The sequence below is a fragment of the Baudoinia panamericana genome (genome assembly GCF_000338955.1).
Source record: "Baudoinia panamericana UAMH 10762 unplaced genomic scaffold BAUCOscaffold_6, whole genome shotgun sequence".
In the NCBI taxonomy this organism is placed as follows: Eukaryota; Fungi; Ascomycota; class Dothideomycetes; order Mycosphaerellales; family Teratosphaeriaceae; genus Baudoinia; species Baudoinia panamericana.
In genome coordinates, this window is record NW_006911262.1 from 599,112 (window position 1) to 623,237 (window position 24,126).

General features: G+C 54.3%; 9 protein-coding genes across 9 annotated transcripts; 3 read left to right on the forward strand and 6 right to left on the reverse strand.

The window, feature by feature from the left end:
* Positions 1 to 419: 419 nt before the first annotated feature.
* BAUCODRAFT_33780 (uncharacterized protein) lies at positions 420 to 4,748 on the reverse strand. The gene has a single exon (XM_007677886.1). The coding sequence runs from the start codon at positions 4,588 to 4,590 to the stop codon at positions 745 to 747; it is 3,846 nt and encodes a 1,281-aa protein (XP_007676076.1). The 5' UTR covers positions 4,591 to 4,748; the 3' UTR covers positions 420 to 744.
* Positions 4,749 to 5,017: 269 nt separating this feature from the next.
* On the reverse strand, positions 5,018 to 6,577 carry BAUCODRAFT_53060 (uncharacterized protein; the record flags this gene model as incomplete). Its single annotated transcript, XM_007678036.1, has 3 exons — positions 5,018 to 6,313; positions 6,373 to 6,438; positions 6,497 to 6,577. Coding segments are annotated over 3 exons (1,443 nt in total), but the record flags the coding sequence as incomplete, so codon positions are not given.
* A 1,191-nt stretch (positions 6,578 to 7,768) lies between these two features.
* Positions 7,769 to 9,720, reverse strand: BAUCODRAFT_474691 (uncharacterized protein). Its single transcript, XM_007678318.1, has one exon. The coding sequence runs from the start codon at positions 9,529 to 9,531 to the stop codon at positions 7,987 to 7,989; it is 1,545 nt and encodes a 514-aa protein (XP_007676508.1). The 5' UTR covers positions 9,532 to 9,720; the 3' UTR covers positions 7,769 to 7,986.
* A 122-nt stretch (positions 9,721 to 9,842) lies between these two features.
* BAUCODRAFT_108071 (uncharacterized protein) lies at positions 9,843 to 11,575 on the forward strand. Its single transcript, XM_007678319.1, has 4 exons — positions 9,843 to 9,957; positions 10,018 to 10,051; positions 10,111 to 10,745; positions 10,797 to 11,575. The coding sequence occupies exons 1-4, from the start codon at positions 9,907 to 9,909 to the stop codon at positions 11,532 to 11,534; spliced, it is 1,458 nt and encodes a 485-aa protein (XP_007676509.1). The 5' UTR covers positions 9,843 to 9,906; the 3' UTR covers positions 11,535 to 11,575.
* A 136-nt stretch (positions 11,576 to 11,711) lies between these two features.
* On the forward strand, positions 11,712 to 14,182 carry BAUCODRAFT_33783 (uncharacterized protein). Its single transcript, XM_007677887.1, has 3 exons — positions 11,712 to 11,952; positions 12,009 to 13,464; positions 13,522 to 14,182. The coding sequence occupies exons 1-3, from the start codon at positions 11,911 to 11,913 to the stop codon at positions 13,815 to 13,817; spliced, it is 1,794 nt and encodes a 597-aa protein (XP_007676077.1). The 5' UTR covers positions 11,712 to 11,910; the 3' UTR covers positions 13,818 to 14,182.
* A 917-nt stretch (positions 14,183 to 15,099) lies between these two features.
* On the forward strand, positions 15,100 to 15,646 carry BAUCODRAFT_122436 (uncharacterized protein; the record flags this gene model as incomplete). Its single annotated transcript, XM_007678320.1, has 2 exons — positions 15,100 to 15,252; positions 15,308 to 15,646. The coding sequence occupies 2 exons, from the start codon at positions 15,100 to 15,102 to the stop codon at positions 15,644 to 15,646; spliced, it is 492 nt and encodes a 163-aa protein (XP_007676510.1).
* Positions 15,647 to 15,816: 170 nt separating this feature from the next.
* BAUCODRAFT_474719 (uncharacterized protein) lies at positions 15,817 to 17,738 on the reverse strand. The gene has a single exon (XM_007678321.1). The coding sequence runs from the start codon at positions 17,595 to 17,597 to the stop codon at positions 15,987 to 15,989; it is 1,611 nt and encodes a 536-aa protein (XP_007676511.1). The 5' UTR covers positions 17,598 to 17,738; the 3' UTR covers positions 15,817 to 15,986.
* Positions 17,739 to 17,833: 95 nt separating this feature from the next.
* On the reverse strand, positions 17,834 to 21,479 carry BAUCODRAFT_33785 (uncharacterized protein). Its single transcript, XM_007677888.1, has 2 exons — positions 18,130 to 21,479; positions 17,834 to 18,075 (listed from the first exon to the last, which is right to left on the reverse strand). The coding sequence occupies exons 1-2, from the start codon at positions 21,207 to 21,209 to the stop codon at positions 17,856 to 17,858; spliced, it is 3,300 nt and encodes a 1,099-aa protein (XP_007676078.1). The 5' UTR covers positions 21,210 to 21,479; the 3' UTR covers positions 17,834 to 17,855.
* Positions 21,480 to 21,603: 124 nt separating this feature from the next.
* On the reverse strand, positions 21,604 to 24,061 carry BAUCODRAFT_33786 (uncharacterized protein). Its single transcript, XM_007677889.1, has one exon. It carries the CDS (start codon positions 23,928 to 23,930, stop codon positions 21,903 to 21,905), a length of 2,028 nt encoding a protein of 675 aa, XP_007676079.1. The 5' UTR covers positions 23,931 to 24,061; the 3' UTR covers positions 21,604 to 21,902.
* Between the last annotated feature and the right edge of the window lie 65 nt (positions 24,062 to 24,126).

Consider the following 24,126-nt stretch of genomic DNA (forward strand, 5'->3'; position numbering starts at 1 on the left):
GAGCTAAAAAGAAAAGCTATAGTCTTCCCGCGTGGAGTAGGTTATTGGATCTCGATAAGCTACTAAGATGCTGGATAACGATAGATCCAATCAAGTGATTGAAGAACAGCCAAGCGGCTTGGTGGCGTCAAAAAGGGCGGAGAAGGCGAAACTTGCGCATGTCAACCTTGTCGCGAAGGCTTCGTCTTCGTTGCAACATTCACGGATCTGATCATTCTCATCCCCCTGTCGTGGAACTTCACGAGATAGTGTTTCCTTCGCGGGTGGCCATGCGGCATTGTGTTGGGGCGGGACGGTGTAGGACGGCACAGCTCCCAGAAAGTGATGCTTTAGTGAGGTCATCCATCGACTGCTGCCTTTGCAGCCGGTGAAGGATACATTACTGGTGGTGCATCAAGACATAGTACCGATGATGATAGCCGCATAGTTCTGCCAGCACTTGACTGCTTGTTATTGATTGACTGAGCATGCATCTTCCCTAACATAGCTGGGGCGCTCAGGACTTGGTTCCCGTCGGTCCGCTTGTTCCGATTTGTTGCAATCACAGGCTGCAGTATCATAGAGGCGTGAAGGGGAAGCATTAACTTGCGACGTGAAGAAGTGTGGTCGGATGAAAGATATACGCCTACGCTTGCGGGTTCTGTAAATGTTGGGCAGCCTGGCCCTTCCCTTGGAGGAAGGCGCGATAGTGCAGACATTACGCGCTATAGACTACTATACACTGTTCCGCGACCCCACAAATGTTTATCGCCTGCCCAACAAGCGAGTCTGTAGCGCGTCGTTCCGTTTCGGCATACTCTGCACAGCGTAGAGCGTCCTAGGTGCCTGCTCCCTGACCAGCTTGAAGCTGCCCACATACTTGTCGAACCTTTCTATACCTGTGAGCAAACCCTTGCGCCCTGCAGCCTCTAGCTGCCTAAGCTTCAGCAAAGCTGAGCCGAGAACGACGAATGTCTCGTACTGTGGCATGAGTTGTCCGGGCCTGAGATGGCGCGCTCGAATGTATTCTAGGCCTTCTGCACGGGCGCTAGGGTTGGGGACATACGCACGCGACACTGGTGCCCAACCTGGGAAATGCGGAATTAGGAAGCGCTCCACAAGCGTGAACGCCAGCAAGATGAGGGGAGGATTCGTGTTGCAGAGTAGCCGGACGAATAGGTTCCAAGTGAAATTGTCCAGGACGTAGCCTTGGCCGATCAGGTTCGCAAAGCTCGACAAGATGTCGGCAGTCCGAGACTGAGCCGCAAGAGCTTGCAAGTAGAAGCCAAAGTGGCGTGCGAGGATGTGTTGTCGGCCAGCAACGGGTGCCGGTAGTGATGGTGTGGACTTGTCCGTGACGACTGAAGCCTGTTTCGGCTCTGCTTCCCCTTGTGCGACGCTGTATGTAGGTGCTTTGTCGGGTTGCGCCTGGAATTCGGTGAAAGAGAAGCCAACCTCCCCCGCATCGCTGAAGGCATCTGTCTGGAATGACATGGTATTTTGCTCAGTCTCATGTGCAAGATTCCCCTGCTCCTTCTGCCTTTCTAGTGGTGGTACTTGCATCGGTCTTGTCAGGTCATCAGCGCGCTCTTTGGCCAACTTCCAACAGCGCTCCACCTCATCGTATTCTTTTGCACGTAGATGCGCAGACATCAGCGCCGCAAGCAGTTGTAATGGTATCCTCCAGCCTGTCTGGTAAGCTTCTCCGGACTCAACTGGACTTTCTCCGTGGAGTTTCCGAGCATGACGGCAAAGCTTTTCGACCGCCTGGAAGCATCGCCGTCTGCCATGGATGTAGATAAGGAAGCTAAAATGCGAGGCAGAGACATCAGCTAAATCGCTCATGGCCGTCCTGCCATCCAGTGAGGGTTGCTTTAATGCTAGAGTCTCGCCGTCTGCCATACCAAGCATCCTCGACAGCTCTGCAATGGTGTCGTCCAGCCGCTCAGGTTGGGTATCAGAGCCGGCCGAGTGCAACTTCTCCGCGTGTTCCTTGAGAGCCTTCGCCTTCAAATATGCGATATTCGAGCTTGGCGTCCGCTTGACATTGTGGGCTTTCATATGATCGTAGACTCGGAGTGCGTCATTGTAACGCCCAACCCTCACGAAGCCAGTCATGACCAGTGCATAATGGAAAGCATTAGGTACCACTCCATGCTTCCTCATGACTTTCTTAAGGATGGCCAAAGCTTGAGTTGCCCGCCGGTTGCGAACCTGAAGCTGTATCAGCGCAGCAAAGGTGCCAGCATCCGGGCGGATGCCTTCTGTCATCATCCAGCGATAGACGCGCATTGTGGCATCGGTGTCTCGACGTAATGCATGTCCTGTCAGAACAATATTGAAGCTTCCAGTAAGGCTGCCACGAACTTTGGCCGTCTTCACATCGACAATGGCGTCCTTCAGCACGGTTTCAGCTTCGTCAATCTCACCACGGTTGATGAGAGCAGTGATAAGACTGCCGGTGAAGGCCACCTCACGCTTCTTCTGTGCAAGTGCATCATACTGCATCAACAAATCTCTGACGCCATCCACATCTCCACGCTTTGCAAGCATCTGCATGATGGGATGAAAGGTGAACTCATCAGGTCGCATCCCTCGCTTAATCACGCTTTGCAGAAGATCAGATGCGCCTTTGAAATCGTCCACGCGGGACTGGGCGTGGATCAAGACGTTGTAGCACTTCAGTGGAAGCTGCTCGCCTTGTGCAGCAGTCAACTCGACGGCCTCTTCAAATGCGATCCGCGCGGCATGCAAGTCGGCTCGGCGGGCATGAACGTAGATGGAGTTGACAAGGACAGATCTCTGTGCCTTATAGGAAGGGTAGTGTTCTCGAGAATATCGCATCCACTGCTGAAACCTCTCGAGTCTACCAGAGGCAGAGTAGGTCTCGAGGAGAAGCTTTACTGCTGCGCTGCTCAGCTTCCCATATTGCAGCTCCCAGGTGTTGATGATGGTGGCGACCCTGATACTCTTGTAGGCTTCTGGACGTTGGCGCTGCTTGTCCTTGTTATACCGTAAAAGACGGTCCAACAGCGCCAGAAGTACGTTCTGGGAGATTATGGCCTTCGTCTGTCGGAGCTGTTCGTAGACATAGGAGACGATGCGGTGGACATGTCTGTATGTATTTGCGGGATCCTGCTGTTCGAGCAACGCCAAGATCATGGTCTCGTAAAGGCGAGCCGCGTCCGGACCGAAATATTTTAAGTACGCGAAAAGCCGCCCAATGGACTTCTTTGGCATTTGCGACGGCTTGTATGCCGGCTGCGACGTAGCAAGAGCTGGTCCCCGGAACTCTTGCGTCAATGCTTCTGCGAAGAGGTGGGCGCAGAATCGTCGCGTATTGTTGCTGAACGTTTTTGCGCGTTTCAATGCGCGCGCGTGGTTAGCAAGCGCAAGCGCCTTCGGCAACAGCCTTGGGATCTGTGACACTTGCAGCCAGAATCTCTTCCCCGCCGCAGGCATCTCTCGCACCTTAAGAAGTCTATACTGTGCCTCAATGTTGATTGCGAGCTGCCATCTATGAGAGTTGATTGCATACTCGAAGAATGCCTTCGTTACTTGATCGCCATTTTCAATGTTAGTCAACGCTTCCCGGTGTAGCCTGACAGCTTGAACGTGGAGACCGCGGCGGAGATAGACCGAGAGGGCAGCGACATACACTGGTAGACTTCGACGCTCAATCTGTATTGATTGGTAGAGCTGCATGCAGCGAACTTGGCCATCCTGATCTTGGCCGTGGTTGTTGCATAGCCAGATGAGCAGCTCAGTCTTTAGACGATCGTCTTTGTCCGAAGTATTAAGATTATCATAGAGCTCCAAAGCAGTTTCGACGGTCCCAAGTTTCTGGATGGAGGCGGCGAGGATAGAACGCAGTCGCCGTAGGCCGGTATGCTGCGTTTCGGCCAGGTCTGCGGGAGAGTCTGCCAAGTCGGTGGGTGACCACTCTGTGTTGTTGGATGCCACGGCAGCACTTTGCGAAGGCGGCACAGCGCCGTCATCGTCGAAGGCATCTTCCTGGATGACTGCGCCGGCGTCTAGACCATTCGGACTTCCGATCGGCTGATCGAGGCGTTCTAGGCGTTGGTGAAGTTGGTCGGGCCTAGCTTGTTGCCCGCTGCTCGATACAGCTATGCCAATGTCTGGCTCGTCCTCCTGCTGTTCGCGCTCTTGTCTTCTTTGTTGCGCAGCTTGTGCATACGACCGGGAGGTGTAGCTCCTCGTCGCTTGAACAAAGCCTTCCGGCAGTCTTTTTGCATTGCGTCTCTCCCAACGTTCCGTGTTCTGCGTGCTTGCTCTTCTCAGCATAGCCAAGGCTTGTGGCGGGTACAGGAAATCGAGAAAGACCTCATCCGCTGGTGTCGCCCATATAGTGGCCCTCTGTCGATTCCTCGCAGTTGAGCCTTGAGGAAGCTGCTGATCATCGTATCGCTTCAGTGGCAAGTCGGAAGGAGACTGGGACACGCCGTTCGCCCACGGAGGCAGATCGAGGTCGACGCTGCCATGATGCCAGAAAGCGGAGTGCAGCATGCGCCTGCTCGTCTGTACGGATTGCGCGCATCTTCGTGACTGCTGTGCTCCAGACTTAAAGCAGTCCTTGACCCGCTCTAGCATCTACTGAACCGCCGCCTCACTACCCGCGCAGGTTGTCATCCCCTACTGTCCGCCTCGTTCGCCCAAACGTGCAGTCACTGTCTCAGCCGTAGTATCTTCTTGCTCCAGCTTCCATGTAATTGGCACTTCCTGCAGGAGTGTAAGTACATAAACAAGTGAAGAATTCATTAAGGTCATGTCTCAGCTTCGAAGACATCATCAGGTGTCCGTGCGCTTCTCCGAGCTGGCCGGTTTCCTTTCGACTTCACGAAACATGCATGACCATGAATAAGCGATATATGAAGCATACACAGAGCACAAAGTCAACGATTGTGCCTTACACCGTGTCTTTCGCGAACAAACGCTAACTATCAAGTCAAACCCTTTCCACGTAGTGTTGCTCTAGTCATCTATCTCTATTGATTCGGACCAATCGCGTCGATCATCGCGTGTATGAGAAGAACACGTTCTCCTTGTCCGTTAGGTCGAGGAAAGCAGCCTTCTCCCTCTCCTTCTGTATATCTTCCTCAGACCATTGGTTCTCCGTGATCAGCGCCTCCAATGCAAGTTTCTTCTGCTTGTTCAAACGAATGTTAACGTAAGCCATGGCAGCACACAGTGCCATCTGGAAGACTGTCAACACAACGATGGCGGCCTTTCCAGGAATGTAGCCTGGAGCGTCTGCAGGAAGAAAGATGTACGTGCCAACGACACTCCCAACGCCGAAGGTGAAGAGTGTAAAGGCGTTGACGGTGACCTTCTTGGTATGCCCAGCAATGTTGGAGGCATTCCAGGCGTAGCACAGCGGAAAGCATGGAGCCGAGAGGTTCTGAATGAGCTGTGCAAATTCGAGAACCCCACGTTTCCCAGAGTATTGCATCGTTGTCATGATAACCATCCCGATGAGTGTTGGTAGGGTGAAGATGAGAATGAGAGTCATGCGGTCGTGCAGACGGTCAGAAAGCCAGCCGACGGCAACAACGGCAAAGCCACCAATCGCAGCACGCGGCATGTTGAGCAGCAGCGACTGACGAGACGTCCAGCCAAAGCTCTTGGTGATGATGTTGCTGAACGCGGAGTCGCCACCGTTCGGAATGCCTATGGTCATAATGATGAAGAACATGATCCAGGTGCGAATGTCCTGGAAGGTCTCTTTGATCTGGTAGCGCTTGATGTGCTTATTATGCGTGCCTGCTTGATCCAGACGCACGCGCTCGAGGGCGGCTATCTTCTCCTCCTTCGACAGAAAGCGAGCGGTCATGGGCGAGTCGGGGAGCCAGATGACGACAATAATGCCATTGAACACAGCGAGTGCGCCGAGGATCAGGTAGAGGAGCTTCCATGGCGCGATGGCACCCTTGTAGAAAGTGACACCGTACGCGACAGCGCCACCAACAATGGACGTTGAGAGATTTCCAGCGTAGAACCAACCGATGCGAGTAGCGCGCTCGTCTTGCTTGTACCACATACTCACTATGAGAATCAGAGCCGGTGTCACAGAAGCTTCAAGCGTGCCGAGGAAGAAGCGGAGGGCGTAGAAGCCGGAAAAGTCATGGCAAACAGCGTGGAGCATGACCACGCCGCCCCATATGATGATGTTGGCTCCCAGGTACTTCGCAAGGGGTAGCTTTTGGCCGATATACTGTGTGGGGAACATCCAGACGAGGAAGCCCATGTAGAACGCTTGAGCAACGTCGTTGTAGTGGATACCCTTGACCGGGAAGCCCATGATAGACGCGTAGGACTGCACAGCCGTCAGCATGAAGTTAAAGAGATTCAGACATGTGCTCCGGGTCTACCTACTAAGATATTCTTGTCGAGGAACTGGGTGAAATAGATGAAGATCAAGATCGGCATGATATGCAAGTCCTGCAATGAATGAGTCAGTCTTGCAGGCACTGCCTAATTACGAGCAAGGGCGCCATACAATTCTCCATCGCAGTCTCCGGTAGTACTTCTCATCGAACTGGTTGGCACCAGTGCCAGCAAACAGAAGTGCATCGTCACCGTCGGTGGATTTGACGTCCTCATCGACGGTGGTAGTGATGACAGTACCGGCCTTTACCTCCGTCTCGGGAACGTCGATCGGATCGATCTTCTTCTCATTGTCGATGTCGACAGCAGACGCTTGATAGGACGCCATGTCTAGGTGCAAGCGAGAATCAATTGGGGGGAGAACGAGTGCGACAGGACGATGCTGTTTACGCCGTTTTCAGGACCTATCCGAGAACATATATAGGCGTCCTGCAGCAGCACATGGCAGCCATGCTTGGTGTGGGCTCCTGCCCAAATAGGAAGCTGTCAGTGCTAGGTGAACGTTGTTCGGACCATCGTTGCGGTCTCTGTGAACGAGGCAACGATGGCCGAAAAGTCTGCTGCCTGTTGAGCATCCATCTCGATAGTAGTCCTAAAAGGGAAGGTTGTCTGGCAGTCAGAGGTCAGATAGGCCGAACGTTTAAGAGCACTAAACGATAAGGCAGCGACTAGGTCTGCTCAGGCAACGATTCGTCAAACTCTAGACTCGTCGGGACGTTAGGTCTTCGGGCGTCTTATCGAGGCGTGTAACATTCGCGTTCCATTGTTCGGATGGTCTAGGTCCTTATCTTCCCGGGTCATCCGTGATAGTCCCGTAGGCGCAGCAACCGAGGACACGAGCTATGGAAGCAGAACAAACTTGAACCTTGACAGCGTGAACGCCTCACCGGCATGTTCCACCACACAGTGAACCAGCGACTGCTTGGCTGAGGACCTCGGCCACGGAAGATTCGCCGACAGCTGCATGATGCCGCCACCGGGCGTGACTCGTGCGAGCCTTATCAGCGAGACGCTCTCCGCGGATGAACCGGTTGGCTGGACGGTGATTGCTTGATTGCAAAGACCAAGGCGACGGAACGCGAGTGCACGTCGTTGTCGAAAGCAAAGGGTCTTTGCCCAACAGGCAGTGCGACTCACAAGGCTAGCAAGCAGAATAATGTACTCCATCTCTATCTCTTTTGCAACTGCGGTGTATGTTGACGCGCTCACTACGGCACGTCCCGTCAACGGCTCGGTAACAGTGATCGGCAATGCCGCCTTGTCGCTGCCGAGGAAGTCTTTAGTGGCCAGCTTGCCAGCTCATCAGCTGTTCTATATGAGGTTGCAGTCTTTAGAAGAGCACCGCAATAACCTCCTACATCGGGTAACACGACCACGACTGGTCGGAGGGTGCAACATCGCCTACGAATGAGCAGCTTCAGCCACAAGACCTTGATCCTTGATGAGTATCCTGCACATTCGACCGGGATGTGCCGCTCAATTCCACGTTACGCCGCAGACGCAGCTGGTGCTGGATTGCACCGCCTTCGAGGTTCTCGCGTGAAGGCAAAAGAGCCTTCTCTTCCATAATCACGACCCGTGTCTTACCCATTTGAGGTGCAATCAGCCGTCATGCTCTCTCCTTCCATCCTCCTTCATCTCCCTTATTCTCTCTAACTTCTCCTGCCGTATGCACCACAGCGCCCAAAGCACGCCGACCGCGCTCGCTACCAGCGTGAGCCAGTAAGCGCTTGAATAACAATCTTTACCATCCTCGCAAAGCCTCTCACCGCCACCTTCCCCATCTCCGCGGAAATGGCTATGTTGGTCCAAAATGCGCCCGTATGCCAGGTTGAAGATGTTGCCAGACACAACTGGCGCCATCGTCATAGCACCCCAGTTAATGCCCATGCCGGATGGGCCAAATGCGTCAGCCACCAGCGCTGGGTAGACGCCAAAGAGTGAACCGTAAGCCAGCCCTGTGAGACTGGATAGCCAGAAGAGCTGGTTCGGGTTCTCGAGGGTGAGCGCAACTACTTGCGCAGTGGTGAAGATGAGCGCGGACGCTACCAGAGTCCAGAATCGTGACGCATGATGGTGTACCAGCCAGTCGCTTCCGATCCCCGAGCTCAGCCGGCCCAGGAAAGAGCAGAAAGAGAGCAGAGAGACATGAATTAGTTGCCGTTTTTGGATGAAGTCGTGAGATGCGCTATCGTCGTAATGATGCCACAAGCTGCGTGCGTTGTTCCCTATGTTATTGATTGTCATGAGACCGACGCCGCATAATAGGCCAAGCATGATAAACAATTGCCAGAACTTTGGCGTTCGTAGTAGCTGGAAGCCAGTGATGTCTGGTCCGTGGTGATGGTTGTGCTGCTTCTGCTCTTCGACGTCACCCGGACTGCTCGCGTCAGAAGGAACAAGCGATGACGTTTCCGAGACAGGCTCGCCATCAGTCCTCTTAGTGTCCGACGTTTTGTGCTTGTGAGTATGCCGTAGGCGGTTGCTGTCTCGTCTGACTAAGTCTGGCCGGTCGTGGGAAGGTACACTCTCATATTGCGGGGCGGAATGGACAATCTGAAGGAAGAACATGCTTACAAACACCATAATGGTGGTGCCACAAGCAAGCAATAGAAGGTAGCCTGCAGTGTCGTTTGGGAAGACCAAGGCGCTCATGCCAGTATAGAATAGCGCACTCAATCCAAAGGCACTCAGCGGAAACGCCGTAGCTGTCCCCCTGTGGCGTGGCCAGTTGGTCGCGCACACCTTCAGCGCCGCACTGAATGCTGTGCAGCTACCCACGCCCGTCATCAACCCAAAGAAGCACAAGGCGGGCATGCCAACGCTGCCGGGTCCACCGAGATATGCTGCTCGTAAGGGAAAGTATCCGCAAGCCAAAGCTATCACGCCCATGAGGACACCCCATCTTGGCCCCCTCGAATCAATGAGTATGCCGCCAGGGATGCCTACAGCGTACATGCCGATGTTGCCAAAGTTGCCGATGAGGTTCTGCTGGGTTGCGCTGAGGTTGAGGCGCTCGGCAAATTGCGGCGCCCATGCTGAGTACGCATAGTTGGTACCGCAGCTGAGTGCGATACCAGTCGCTGCGACGACGGAGATGATGCGTATGGTGCGGTGTGACTGCTCAGGATTAGGTGGCTGACGCATTGTGTCGAGTGGTGGAGGCTAAGGAGCCTCGAGATTACGACGCTACCGTACTATAGGAAGCATGAGTAGGGACATGGACTGGTGATGGCAGCCGATGTGCCCCGTCACACGAAACTGTAGCGGATGAGGAGCGTGTTCCACCTTCCTTGATCGGCCAATGGCCTACCTTATCTTCCGTGTCTCGGCTGTGGTTGCCGATGTCAGTGAACGTCACTACAGTACATGTACGGCGTGCCTTTTAGCCTAAGGCACATACGCAGCTTCTCCGCGCCACCTCCACAGCCGCCATCGCCATCACCGTCGGCGTCACCAACCAGGCATCACCATAGATCACTTCTCTCGCTTACAACACCACATCAAGATCGTGCCGCGAGCATGGGCGCATTACTGTCAATCCCGCTTTTGGCTGTCCCGTCGGTGGGAACTGTACGTTCACAGTGGTCACGCGACCATCAAATACATAGCGCATGCTGATTGCATTTGTAGTTGCTCTCGTTCGCCGCAAGCTGCTGCGGTGCAGGTACGCCGACACCAAGTAGAATACCGTCTGTGGTTTACGCGCATACTGATTGTATCCAGCGACATGCTCCGCCGTTTGCAGCGCATGCGGCAATTGCCAGAACTCCATCCTCACCCGAATCGCATACGCCTTGATCCTCCTCGCCAACTCCCTCCTCTCATGGCTCATGCTCACCGACTGGGCCGTGAAACGACTACAGCACGTCCTCCTCGACTATGTCTCCATCAACTGCGCAGGCAATGCATGCTTTGGGTTTGCGGCTGTGCACCGCGTGAACTTCGCTCTTGGGCTGTTCCACTTCATCCTGGCAGTCTTACTATTGGGTGTGAACAATAGCAGAGACAAGCGAGCACCAATACAAAACGGTTTCTGGGGTCCGAAAATCATTGCTTGGGTGGCCTTGATCGTAGTCACCTTTCTGATCCCGAATCGGTTCTTTGAGGTCTGGGGCAACTACGTTGCGCTGATTGGTGCGGTTCTTTTTCTGCTCCTAGGACTGGTGCTCTTGGTCGACTTGGCGCATACCTTTGCCGAATACTGCATTGAGAAGATTGAAGACACCGACTCTGGGTTATGGCGCGGCATCCTAATTGGCAGCACGCTGGGCATGTATCTGGGAAGCATCGCGATGACTGTCGTGATGTACATCTTCTTTGCACACTCTGGATGCAGCATGAACCAAGCAGCGATCACTGTAAGCGAAACTCGTTGCAGAAGTAAACTCGATTGAACTGACATACTGCAGGTCAATCTTATTCTCCTCCTCGCCATCAGCATCATCTCCATTCATCCCGCCGTCCAAGCATCCAACCCGCGCGCCGGTCTGGCACAAGCAGCGACAGTCTCTATCTACTGCACTTACCTCACCTTCAGTGCCGTAGCGATGGAGCCAGACGACCAGCACTGCAACCCTCTCGTGCGAGCGACGGGCACACGCACAGCGAGCGTCATTATTGGCGCAATTGTCACGTTCGTCACATGTGCATACACCACTACTCGCGCTGCAACCTACGGCCTCGCCCTTGGGACTGGCAAGCCCGCTGGCTACTCACCCGTCGACACCGAGGAAGACAGCCACGGGCTTGTGGACACGCAGCCCGAGAGTCGACGTGCTATGCGCCAAGAGGCGTTGCGTCGCGCAGTGCAAGAAGGTGTCTTGCCCGCCTCAGCGCTCGACGAGGACGACGAGGACGAGGATGATCCTCGTACTGGTGTGCACAAGAACGACGATGAGAAGAACGGCACGCAGTACAACTATGCGCTGTTCCACGTCATCTTCATGCTCGCCACTGCATGGGTGGCCACACTCCTAACGCAGAACATTGGTGGCGATAAGAATATCGAGAAGGGTGACTTTGTGCCTGTTGGCCGCACCTACTGGGCGAGTTGGGTGAAGATTGTCAGCTCGTGGGTGTGCTACGGCATTTTTGGCTGGACGCTGGGCGCACCGGTCTTGATGCCGGACCGGTTTGACTATTCCTGAAAGTTTGATTAACAGTATATATTACGCAAGCCGTTCTGCCGCATTCTCAACTGCCCCTAACATTCATATTAGAGCCGTCCGCAATCGGCAGAACCGAAAGCAAGCGGAAACCTTCCGAGCGCGGGGTTCAACCCCGCGAACTGCGGCTCGAGCAAACAGTTCCCATTCGACTTCACCGAAGCAAATGCCGCCGAGGTGTGGCCTCCGTCTCCATCCTTCGGTCGAGGGATCATAGTAGTAGAGACTAACGGCCACGCGAGTCGGTTTTAGGAGGTGAGATCGCGTAACAATTCTCATACAATCCTCCCTCTCTTTCGATATGCTTGCAAGAACGAAGACACATTGAACACCTCTCGCTTAAAGGCAGACAGCAGGCATGTATACAGCTTCATTCGCCTTCTTCGAGGCCTTATGGAATGTAAGAGCCACCAGTTCAGCATCCATCGCGACAACCCAGACTTACCTTGTGCACAGGCCGGCGTAACACACTGCTTCGTCAACCTTGGCTCCGACCACCCTTCCATCATCGAAGCTATTGTCAAAGGCCAGAAGGAGCGGAAGGATGCCTTCCCACGCATTATCACGTGTCCAAACGAAATGGTGGCGCTATCGATGGCAGACGGCTATGCCCGTCTCAGCGGCAAGCCGCAAGCAGTCATCGTACACGTAGACGTTGGAACGCAAGGTCTAGGAGCGGCGGTACACAATGCCAGCTGTGGGCGAGCACCCGTCTTCATCTTCGCTGGACTTTCACCATACACTATTGAAGGCGAGTACAGGGGCTCAAGAACAGAGTACATCCACTGGATCCAAGATATACCTGATCAGAAGGCCATTGTGGCGCAATACTGTCGGTATGCTGGCGAGATTAAGCGGGGGCGGAATGTGAAGCAGCTGGTCAATCGGGCATTGAGCTTTGCTACCAGCCACCCGCAAGGGCCCGTCTATCTTGTGGGTGCGCGAGAAGCGATGGAAGAAGATATCGAGCCGTACGACCTTGACCAGTCCTGCTGGGGTCCAGCGGAGCTTGGAGGCCTTACCTCAAAGCAAGCGCAGTTCGTGGCGGAAGCTCTAGTCGGCGCAGAGGAGCCGCTGTTGATCACGGGTTATAGCGGGCGCAACCATGCTGCCCCGGCGGCTTTGGTGAAGCTCGCAGATACCATCAAAGGGCTCAAAGTACTGGACACTGCCGGCAGTGACATGTCGTTTCCCGCCAATCACCCAGCCTGGCTGAGTTGCAGGTACGGAGTTGAAGAGTCCATCAAGACTGCAGACGTGATACTGCTGCTCGATGTTGACGTCCCGTGGATACCCACCCAGTGCAAGCCCAAGAAAGGCGCCAAAGTCATCCATATCGATGTCGATCCCCTCAAGCAGCAGATGCCAGTCTTCTACGTCTATGCCTGCGCAACCTACCGTGCAGACGCTCAGACAGCCATTACACAAATCACCGAACACATCACTTCCCATCTATCCGACAAGCTTTCTAGCCAAACACTCTCAGATCGGCAATCAGCACTCGAGAAGTCATACAAGCAGAGACTCGAACATATCGCTACCTTCGCCGTCCCCGCCGATAACGGCACCTTCGGCTGCTCATATCTCATGTCCGAAGTCAGGAAGGCCTGTCCGCAAGACACCATATGGGCGGTTGAAGCCGTGACCAGCACCTTCTTCGTTGCAGATCAAGTGCAAGCAACGTTGCCTGGCTCTTGGATCGGTTGTGGTGGCGGTGGGTTGGGGTGGTCTGGAGGCGGCGCGCTGGGTATCAAGCTTGCAACGGACGCCGAGCACGGTGGTACCAACAAGGGCAAGTTCGTGTGTCAGGTTGTAGGCGATGGAACGTACCTCTTCTCAGTGCCTGGGAGTGTATACTGGATCGCGCAGCGATATGGCATTGCTGTGCTGACCATAGTGCTCAACAATCAAGGTAAGCGGGCAAGCCTCCCGATTTGCAGTTGCTCGATTGCTGACAACGTATTGACAGGCTGGAATGCTCCTCGCAAATCTCTCCTCTTAGTACATCCAGACGGTCAGGGTGCGAAGGTCGATAACCGCGAGCTTAACATCTCTTTTGCCCCCACGCCAGACTACAGTGGAATAGCAAAGGCAGCTTCGGGTGGCAAGTGCTGGGCTGGGCACGCCGGAACCGTCGAACAGCTACAGAAGATGTTACCACAGGCTGTGGAAGCCGTGAAGAGCGGGAGGTGTGCCGTGCTCGACGCCCACCTCGACGGCCCGGAAGGTAAGTACGGTGGTGGCGAGATTGCTGCAGTGGGTTAGGCGCACGTTGGTTTGGAGGCCTGGCGCGATTACAACGTGGCAGGGAAAGCGTTTTGCTTGTTCTTGTTCCACCAATCGTCTTCGTGCGCAGCGATCAATTCGACTTGATCTCCCGCCAGTCTCTGGAACTCTTGCAAACGCGTAATACTCTCCGCCGCGACCTCTTTATCGAGGTGTATGCATAGCTTGCCATGTGGGCCGTCCCATGTACCTATTTCCTTCTCTCCAGTCAATAAGCGCCTATCATGGTATGCATCGCCACAAAGCAGTATCCAGCGAGCTTTTGTCCGACATAGAAGGTTGACATGCCCGGGTAGGTGACCGGGAGTGTCGACCACAAAGACGGACCCATCGCCGAAGAGGTCCAGCGTTGCAGGGAAAGGACCCATTGATTTCCACTTCGTCCCGTCTGCAGGTTTCGGTAGCTCACTGGCGCGGTCTCTGGGAAGCGTACCCGGCACGAAGTGCTGGTGCGATGCTATAGCGCCTAAGCCGTGCTGAAGGACATCTAGCGCTCCGTGTCCGACAACGAACTGCGCGTTTGGGAAGTCTTCAGGGTCTCCATGGTGGTCATAATGCACATGAGACAGCATCACCAGGTTCACATCGGCTGCGCTAAGGCCACCTTGGTGTAACTGTGCAGCTACGCCTGGTGCAAGATGGAACGGAGCTCGGCCATCAATGTGTTTCTGCAAGACTTCGGGATAGCGCTCCCTTGCCTTCCGTAGCCCCAAGTCGAACATCAAGCGGAAAGGCTTGGACGGGTCGGCGCCATAGATTGATGACCCTGGATGCGTGACCAAAGAGGTCAAAGAAGGTACTGTTCTCTTGCCTTCTGGGTCGGCTGGAGACACAAAGAATCGGTCTGCAAGTGTAATGAAACCGCCTGCCATTGGAGAGACGGTAACATAGCTTTGACCGGCGACTGGTGGTGGAAGCAGCTTCGATCCGTTGGCTGCCATGGCGGCACGGTCTCGTGGTTGAGCTGCAAATCAGAACGTAATCTATGTCTTAGTAGAGAGGTTGACTGTCACCGGCTGACGAAGTTCATGCTCCATTCCAAGCAATCTCCAACGCTCCATCATTGCCCCGGAATTGTATGTACCCCGCAGACGCTCCACAGTCGCGAAAGTTCCCAGTGACCTTCCGATCTCGCACGGGGCTGGCTCTGAGATGTTGTAAGTCAATGCTCTCGTTTGAAACGTAGAGGTGCTGTTCTACAGTAAGTATTTGTCAGAGACTCGCCTCTTGTACCTCCTACACTCTCACTGCTTGAGCCATCATGTCGGACAAGTTCAGCGCGGAGGAGATAAAAAAAGCTCACGAGGTCCTTTACAATGAGGGCATCAAGATGCGGTATCAGGTTGCAGGCAAAGAGTACGTCGACAAAGCTTTGAACGCAGCCGACAATGACTTTGCACGGCCAATGCAGCAGGTAAGTTATGAAGCGAATCGGTATCGTCGTTCTCTTCAGCTCACATCATGACCAGTACGTCTCCGAGGCATGTTGGGGCTGGGTGTGGTCGCGTCCCGGTTTGGAGCTCAAGACACGCTCCTTGCTCAACCTTGCCATGCTGTGTGCCCTTAACCGTAGCACCGAACTCGCCGTACACACTCGCGGCGCTCTTGTCAATGGTGCCACAGAAGAGGAGATACGTGAGACCATATTGCAGGCAGCATGTTACTGCGGTATGCCGGCCGGTATGGAAGGTTTCAAGGTGACGGGGAGGGTGATTGAAGAATGGAAGAAAGAGCAGCCAGCAAAAGCGCACAATGTTGAGCCCCACGCTGATGTTGGGTTGGAGCAGAGAGCGAAAGGCGACGAGTAGACTGTGAGACAAGAAGTTGGACAACCCACGGGATGCTGTCGTCATTTCGCGACCAATAGGGGCGTCAACTTGATGCTAGTCCGCATGGCAGCGGATCTCTGCCGTAAAGGTAGCCGACGTTCTTCATTCCAACAGCACTTGTGCGGCCGAAAGCATTCAGGGCTGTCACAGCAGCTTCGATGATCGCTTTCGTCTTGCGCGTTGTCCGCCTGCTGGCAATCGTACGGCAGCGACAGTCATCAAGCCCGTTGCGCTCTGCGCCTCTCTAGGCCTGCCTGCGTAATCTTTGCGGCGATGGTGGAAGAATCGTGTGCCGAACGTATTCAATCTCGAGAAATTATCAGGACACCGTATGCTGTTTCTTCCACGCTTTGTGTAGACTTCCCACAGCGCTTCTATGACTGTTTGCCAGCTCAGCCTCCGGCTGACCATCTGGCAGGCTTTCAGTACTCAGGTGTTGCACGCCACTTACGGCGCCGGCGACAAGACCGTCAGTCTGTGATATTGCTGTTCCATCAATGTCTCCCTGTTGAGAGCATGACTTGACTCCTTCAATCTCGTCCTGCACTTCATTTTCGCGTGCGTTATGCGTCATTTCTGTCACGCTACTTGCGCGGCTAATGGGTGCGCTCTCTGCAGTTGCTTCTCGCAGACCGAGCCTCTTCTCATTATCTTGACTATGATCGTCAGTCTGCCTCTCAGTGGCAGGCCGCATTTGCGCAACGGCCTCGCCCTTAGCCGGCGGCCGGATTTCGCTGCCTCCTCGCTGTCTCGAGACATCAATTGCTTGCCAGACAACAGCCATGCGATCGAAGGCTCGGATACCCTTCTTTGAGCTGCCTTTGATGCCATCCATTGCATCCCACTCAATCTCGAATACACCAGAGCTATCGGCTTTGCCACCCTGCTCCGGTCCCCTTCCTTCAAAGAAAGCATTGAACCAGACGTGAGCGACGGCAGTAACCATGGTAAAGCCGCCATATTTCGTCTTGTTTCTCCTTTCGAAGTCCATGTTGACGTCGCTGGACGGGAGCACCACTCTGGTACCAGGTCTGAAAACGACATCACCTCCAGCATCCATAAGCAGATCACTTCCGACCCGGTCAAGGCCCGGGTTGCTGACTTCATCAAGAACGTCGTCGTCGTTATCCTTGGTGCGCGCTTGCAAGTTTCGCTTCTTTGATCGTCCCACGAAGTCTCGCGCAGCGTCAGCGAGCCCTGTCTCCTTGCTTATTGAGCCACGGACGATCTCCCTCTCAGATCTTTGAAACGTGTGAAAAGTCTTGATGACCTTGCCTTCTTCCACGTAGCCTTCAACAGCGATCTTTACTCCATCCCTGAGACCCCATATGTGCAACTCCAACACCTCAACCGGCCTCTCAACATACAACTTGTCATGCTTCGTCCACCGATCAACGTAGCTGATTGTGCGCCTCTGGCTTGGAATGCTGATACCAGCGCCAAAGCCTGGTCGCATCCTGCGTTCAGTAAACCTTTGCATCGCTTCCTCGGGACTCCAGCCTTCCTCACTGATCAGGTAACTGCATGCCACCGTCCCGCTGCGGCCTTTGCCTGCCTTACAATGAACAACCACAACTCTGCTATCCTTCTCTTTCAACCAATTTCGCATGCTGCCCATGATCAGCGGTATTAGCGCAAATGGCGGCGGGTGGTGATCTGGCCATGGATAATGCCGTATCCTGCCGTGAACGTCGTCATCATCGTAGCCGGTGCCTTCAGCCCGAAACTCCCATATCGACCAGTCTTCGCCGTGCTTGGCGTCGAGGAACCTTACAAGGTCCTTGAGTGGATTGCGGTATGCCACCTGCGGATAGGAAGAACCCGGACCGGACGTGGCAATGATGTTGTCCGTTACATAGCACAGGTCGAGCCCTGCCTCTTCATGTCTGACTCTCGGAGATGCTACGATCTGGCGAAGAATCGAGCTCATCTCTGGTACTGTGGACAAGTTGCAGGCGCTGCATCTACCACTTTCCGTTCCATCATGTGCATTGTGTCAATGATGAAGTTAAAGGCGCCCCTCGGCGCTGGTAGCGACATAATCTTGCCTGGTGGCAGCTGCGGATGACGATGGCTTGGCACGGACACGCGACGTGCTTTTAAGTTTGGACTCAGAGTACTTCTGCATGATGTGGTTTGAAGTATGCACTATAACTACTATCTAAATCCGCTGTATGGCGTAGGCTCATCAAGGCCGTTTCTTGCTATCGCGCCCGTGGCTCGAACGTCTTCCAGGCAAATGCTGCATCAGCTTCGCCACTGGCAACGGGCCAGCGCTCATGTGAATCAAGAACAACCACGCACAGAGCGCGTTGACCATGTAATGCAGCCGGTATGCATACGTGACGCCGTAGACGGCCGCGTACAGGGCGAAAGCGAAGAGCGCCACGTTAGTGATGTAGCGTGTGCTGAAATGCAGTTAGCGGAGTCAGCACAACTCATTGCGTTTGACCTTAGCGTACCGACTTGTCACTCGCGGCACCATGCTGCCTGTGCTCATCATTTCAACGAGCAAGATATATGGTAGCACAGACAGTAGATTATGGTGTGTAGAAAACGGTGTTAGCCAGTGTACGGCAAGGTTATGTATCCAGACAACGAGCACCGGCACGTTGATCGGTAGTATCCAAAGCATAAGCACGAGCAGAGAATGAACGTAATTGTAGAAGTTGTACGCTTGCCCAGAACCCAGGTCCAGCGCAGCGCGGAGCCCACGGCTGGCGGTGGTTGTCTGCACAATGCAGAGAACGATGTAAGCAAACTGATACGGGATGACCGTGATGACCATCAGCAGCAGGACACCTGTCGTTATCGCGCGCTGATAGGGCGCGTTTACAGCGAATGTGTTTGCTGTCTTGCGAGCTTCTTCTGAGCGTGCCGACCATTTGCGGACCAGACCGTAGCCGAAGGCAAAGAGATAGGTCAGCATTAGTACGAGATAGTTGGCTGCAATGCAGACACCAACGCTAATAAGGCCGAAGAGCGGGACTAGGAACCAGAAGAATGGGTCCGAAGTGCCAAGCATAAAATCATTGATTGTGAAGTCGACAGCTTGCTCGCTCGCCCCAGTTGACATGCTAAGCCAGCGTCGAGCCCACGTGCCCTGTATGGCCTTTGAGAACGCCACGGCTAAGAAAGTCAATGCTGCGAACACCGCGGGCAGTGAGGTCCGGATACATTGGTCCATGCTGCGGGAGAAGCTCATGAACACGCCGGTCGTGTCGTAGATTTTGAACTGCTTTCGAAGCACAATCGCTACCACGAGCAGTGGGAATGACGCGAAAATGGTTCGATAGCGCATGACGAGCTTGCCTGCGCTGCCAGGAATGTCGACTCTCAGCAACACCGTGACTGTCGTGTTGCATGTCGGATCCGTCCATAGCTGGAGTGAAAGGCCTTCGCTCGCGTCTTTACCACTTAGCGGAGGCGGCATGTAGGGCGAGACACCATGCACATTGATGTTGCCACCTTCCGTGTTCACGAAATACTTCGACTCGTAAGGCTCTTGGATATACTGCCTCAGCAACGGAGCAAAAAGTTCTTCCTGCTTAGATTCGCACAGTTTTCGCTTGATACGCAGCTTATACGCAAATAGCGTTGAATGCACTTCTGGAATCTTGAGCTCTGTCATCATTGGCCGCTTTGAGGGCAGCTCGAGACGCAGGCCATTCAGCAAAAGCTGGTGGTGTCCTCTGCTGACCTTGATGGAAGACGCAGCGCCTGAGCTGAACTCGGCGACGAGCCAACTTTTCCGCGCATTAGCTGCTCGCTGCACCACGGCAACGAATTGGTAATTGTTCAGATCATCCAGTGCATATTGCAGGTATGAAAATGGCCGTCCTTCATCAAACGCGTTGACTGACGTCTTAGTCGAGGCGGGGAGATAGATGGCATCTTCTGCGGCATTCTTGCAAGCAAGCCGAGTAGAGCTGGCCGTATCCAGTAACGCGTCTGTGTTTGGTGTGAGTGACATGCCAAAAGATACTGCTGATGGTGGCGAGATACTGCACAGCAGGACCGTGAAGGTCGCGTCATCGTCCGCATGCTCTAGAGTCTGGTCGGTAAGCATTGTGAATCTGCTTCCCTTGACAAATGGCTGCGCAGGGACAGGCAGAAGAAAGGACATTGTACTCGTCGTCTCTTCGCCGGTTGACCGCAAAGTTAAGCGCTCGCCGTGCGACAGAATGGTGTTTGTGTTGTGCTCTAGTGTCAAGAAGGTTGTTGGCTCATCGTCCAGGACCGCTTTACGCACCACAGACTCCATTCCCGTCAGAAGCCTCTTCCGAAGCGCCTTGATTCGCTCTGGTTGAGCCATAGTTTGCGACGAGCGTCTAACGTCGACAACGTCGAAGATCGCTCTCGTTAGTGCCTTCCGAAATTGATCGCACCACATGATAGCCAGGTGGTCCATCCCAGTCCAGACATGTGGTATTGCGGACGTAAACACCGTGAACCCGTGCGTGTCTGGAACGAGCGAAGTCACGCTGGAAAACTCGGACGGTATCATCGTGTCAAGACCGCCACCAGCGACGGAGACAAGCGTGACATCTGCCAAAGGGTTTTGGCTGGGATCCAAATGGCCATATGACTCGCGCCAGAAGGTGTTGACGTCGTTGTATGTAGCAACCATTTCGGCATCGAACGAAATCGGCGCTCTTGCATGCGGGGCGCTAAGTGTAACAATCGTGTTGATGGTGTGCTCCTGGTAATTCGGCGTGCGCAGCATGGTGCGCGCTACAACTCCGCCCATGGAGTGACCAATGATGATCACCGACTTGGGATCGGGCAGACCACTCTCCCGCACAGACTTGTGCGGGTTGTGATACAAGGCCAGAATGTAAGCTATGGCCTCGTTGAGATACTCAGCCTGATCCAGGAGCGTCTGGCCATGAAACGCAGACAGCTCCTCATTGAAGTCGACAGTGAAGAAGTCGAGAGGCCGCTTTCCGGAGCCAATTGCCGCCATGTCCTCACGGAGCACGTCGTGAAAGTAGTGCGCTGCTTCTGCGGCGATTGGTCGCATCTGCTTGTAGCTGCCGGCATTGCCGGGTATGAACAGCACAGGGACGCCTTTGACCCTTGTGTCTTCGTCGACCCCTCCCTCTCTGTACAGATACAATGAGTATTTGCTAGCAAAGCGAGTGTGCTCGGTGTCAAAATCTTCGAAGCGAGCGAAGGCCGGCATCATGTACGACATAGCGCAGCCTTTCGGATCCAGCTGCAGCATCAGGAAGGACCGCACAATGACCACCAGTAACAGTATGGAGCATGCCGACGCGGCCAAAGTGAGAAGAGAGCACGCCCACGGTGCGCGCAGTCGCGCGCGTTGCTTGTGAACATTCTCGGCAGCAATCTCAGCAGCGGATTTCTCCTCTGTCAGGTGTCCATCTGGCGCATCAGCGGAGTCAGAGGACCGCGGCCAGGCGGACTGCTGCTCGGCAGAGACTTGTGACTTGGCTGGCTGTTCGCAACTTGACCTCCGCTCATGCGCCGTGTCCATGGGCTGCGACTGCTCTGCAGCCTTCGCCTTATCTTTCACCATCGCCTCGCTATTCTGCGCCTACGCGCCCTTGTTTGGGCTATTGACCGTCGTCGACGCGCAGGAATCATCGTGTCCGCATTGGCAGAGGGGAGCAGGAGGTCGCAGTGCAATGTTGATAGCGTTGGTGGATCCTCATCTATCTTGGAAAGGAAAGCAAATCTCGCAGCTAAAGGCCTGTCATGGAAGGCACGCGATCATAAGACCGCTGATCCTCCGAAGTCAAATGCACAGAACACCAACGGCGTGCGGGGAGACCCACATGGTCGATCAACGGGTGATCTGCGCCATCAACCAAGCGATCACGAAAACATACAAAAAAGCTTCACCCGAAGCTTGATAGACGTGTTCTACGGCGAGAGCTGCAGTGTACATGTCACCTATCTGGCAATACAGTTGGCTGGGTGGACAGGTCACAGGATAGGCTATACTGTTTTACAACTAACTGCGTGGTTTTGGATTTCCGCTCGCAACAACGTGGGTGTAGTTTCCATCCAGCATGAGGAGCTGGACCGTTGTCGAATGCCAAGGCGACGTGCAAGCTCCAGCCGTTCCTGCATAAGTCTTGCATGATGGCGCTCAGCGACACGGTACCAACCGTGGCATGTGAAGGATTTGGATTTTCACATGTTCGGAACATCTGGAGCGAGCCAAACAAAGGCCGATGCACCGCATGGCAGATGATGACCATTCTGACTAGCCTTGCATGACAGCACCCACTTGCACCTGGGCTCTCTTCACTGCTTCATCGAAACGTGCTCGCTTTTGCTCTGTCCGCTCCGCCTTACGCTTTCCGCTCATGATCTTGTTAAAACGGCCTTTTGCGCCATACTTTAACTTCGTAATCAGATCGCCAGCTTTACCTTTCGTGATGGAGCCCACTTCGAGTTTGTCGTCATCCGCACGGGAACGGTTCAAGAGGGCGACTTGCTGTTCGGAAGCTGGCGACTTCCGCCAGCGAGCCGCCTTCGAGATGATTTCGAAGACAAACTTCGCTCTCGCAAAATGATCGGCTGCAGCTACCGCTTGCTCGAACGTGCTTGCGTGAGCCACCTCGCGTGGGTGCATGAATGGGGACTTGCGTTGAGCATCTTCCGGCAATCGCTGCTTAAAGACAATCTGGTAGCGCTGTTTGTCCTTGGCCACAATAAGCTCACCAGCACTTCCGGATAGAACGTACCGGTCTTGGTCCACCTGGACCCACGCGAAAGGCGATATGGCGCGGATATGGCGTTCGCCAGATGTATCATCAAGCAAGTCATTGACGTCCTGGTAGTCCGTGAAGATGACATTCCCCGTTAGCTCCGGTGATTGGCTACTTGATATGGCAGTCTGCTGTTCGCGCAGTTGCTCACTTTCTTTTCTCTCCTTGAGTGACTTCATAGCCTCAGCGCTGGCCTCATCGACCAGTTCATCAGGGTTGAGGCCGAAGAGAGTCGGTGTTGTCACAATTCCTGTCTCCAGCGCAGCCACCATGTCGATGATATGACAACTGTCCTTGCCAGCATGTTTTCTCATGCCACGACCGATCATCTGAACTAGCAAATTCCGTGACTTTGTCGGGCGGGCTAGTAGGATGCAATCGATGTTTGGCAGATCGGTTCCCTCTGTAAAGACACCGCAGTTGAGTAGCACAGAAACCTTACCCTCACGAAAGGCCTCGAGCCTTTCTTGCCGGGTCTTGCGGCGCGTGGAGCCAGTTACGAAGCGTGCATCGACACCATGGCGACGAAACATGGATGTGAGCGCCGCAACATGGTTGAGATCGACACAGAAGACGAGTGTGCTTCTCCTGCCCGCAGCCTTTTCAAGCCAGGCCCTTACAACGATCGTGTTGATTTCGTCGTTGTTCACGACCTTGGACAAGGAACCAGGTTGAAAGTCACCTCGACCGGTCTTGACCTTGGACAGGTCGACACCCAGGCGCACGGTCGTGAACGTTACCTTGGCGAGCCAGCCGTGTTCGATCATGCTGACGAAATCATTATGATACACAATCTGATCGATAGCTTTGCCAAGGCTGAGGCCATCCTTGCGGGAGAAGGTGGCGGAGACACCTACCAACGCAATATGTCCCGCCCGACCGTCTCCAATCAAGCGAAAATGCTCGAGCACACTTAGATACTGCGATGCCACGATGTGATGAGCCTCATCGACAATTACAAGCTTGAAGCGTGCGGGATCGTACTTTAGCAGGCGACTACCAGAGTTGAGACTTGCCACTGAAGCCACAGTAATGTCGGCGTAGCCGGACGCTTGCGAAGCGGCCATATCCACATCGACCGTCTTGTCGGGGTAGAGACTTCTACAGTGATTCGCAGCTTGATCTACGAGCTCCTGCCTGTGAGCGACAATGAGCGTTTGAATTGCATCTCTGTTTGGTGGCGGTATACGGTCGATGAGGTGGCTGAAAATGACAGTCTTGCCGCTGCCGGTCGCCAGAGAGAGCCCTAACCGCCTTTCGCCTCGTTTCAGATAGTCGAGAACGGCGCGGATGCTCTCTTCTTGATATGGTCGGAGCTGGACCGTCGTTCTGGAGCCATTGCGCTCCTGAGCATCTGTGCTCTGAAGCCTGCTTCGGTGAGCTATCGGCGATGCAGGCCAGGGATTGCGGGTTGATGAGACATTAAGCAAGCTACGAAGACACCGCGTTTGAGCGCGCCATCGACATCCCAGTCTATGCGCCGTCACTGTGGTGTTGAGCAGTCTCCACGCCGGTTCCATCTACACCCGAACACTGCTGAGCAGCGCTGGCGCGAAGAGCATGCATCGATGTTAGGCGGCCCGCATACACAGCTCAAATATCATCCTGAGCGTGTCAGGGATTGATTATTCGGCAAAGCGAGGTGAGGTCGCCGCGGACATGTCGGGCATTCATTGACTCAGCCTTACACACGAGCCAGTAAGTGTCATGCAGCGG

Coding starts and splice junctions, on each gene's coding strand:
- BAUCODRAFT_33786 (XM_007677889.1), bottom strand. CDS start 23,930: ATGGAACCGGCGTGGAGACTGCTCAACACCACAGTGACGGCGCATAGA.
- BAUCODRAFT_474719 (XM_007678321.1), bottom strand. CDS start 17,597: ATGAGCTCGATTCTTCGCCAGATCGTAGCATCTCCGAGAGTCAGACAT.
- BAUCODRAFT_33780 (XM_007677886.1), bottom strand. CDS start 4,590: ATGCTAGAGCGGGTCAAGGACTGCTTTAAGTCTGGAGCACAGCAGTCA.
- BAUCODRAFT_108071 (XM_007678319.1), top strand. CDS start 9,907: ATGGGCGCATTACTGTCAATCCCGCTTTTGGCTGTCCCGTCGGTGGGA. Junction 10,052..10,110: donor CGCAAGCTGCTGCGGTGCAG/GTACGCCGACAC, acceptor GATTGTATCCAG/CGACATGCTCCGCCGTTTGC. Junction 10,746..10,796: donor TGAACCAAGCAGCGATCACT/GTAAGCGAAACT, acceptor GACATACTGCAG/GTCAATCTTATTCTCCTCCT.
- BAUCODRAFT_33783 (XM_007677887.1), top strand. CDS start 11,911: ATGTATACAGCTTCATTCGCCTTCTTCGAGGCCTTATGGAAT. Junction 11,953..12,008: donor TCTTCGAGGCCTTATGGAAT/GTAAGAGCCACC, acceptor CCTTGTGCACAG/GCCGGCGTAACACACTGCTT. Junction 13,465..13,521: donor CATAGTGCTCAACAATCAAG/GTAAGCGGGCAA, acceptor ACGTATTGACAG/GCTGGAATGCTCCTCGCAAA.
- BAUCODRAFT_33785 (XM_007677888.1), bottom strand. CDS start 21,209: ATGGTGAAAGATAAGGCGAAGGCTGCAGAGCAGTCGCAGCCCATGGAC. Junction 18,076..18,129: donor GTGCCGCGAGTGACAAGTCG/GTACGCTAAGGT, acceptor ACTGCATTTCAG/CACACGCTACATCACTAACG.
- BAUCODRAFT_474691 (XM_007678318.1), bottom strand. CDS start 9,531: ATGCGTCAGCCACCTAATCCTGAGCAGTCACACCGCACCATACGCATC.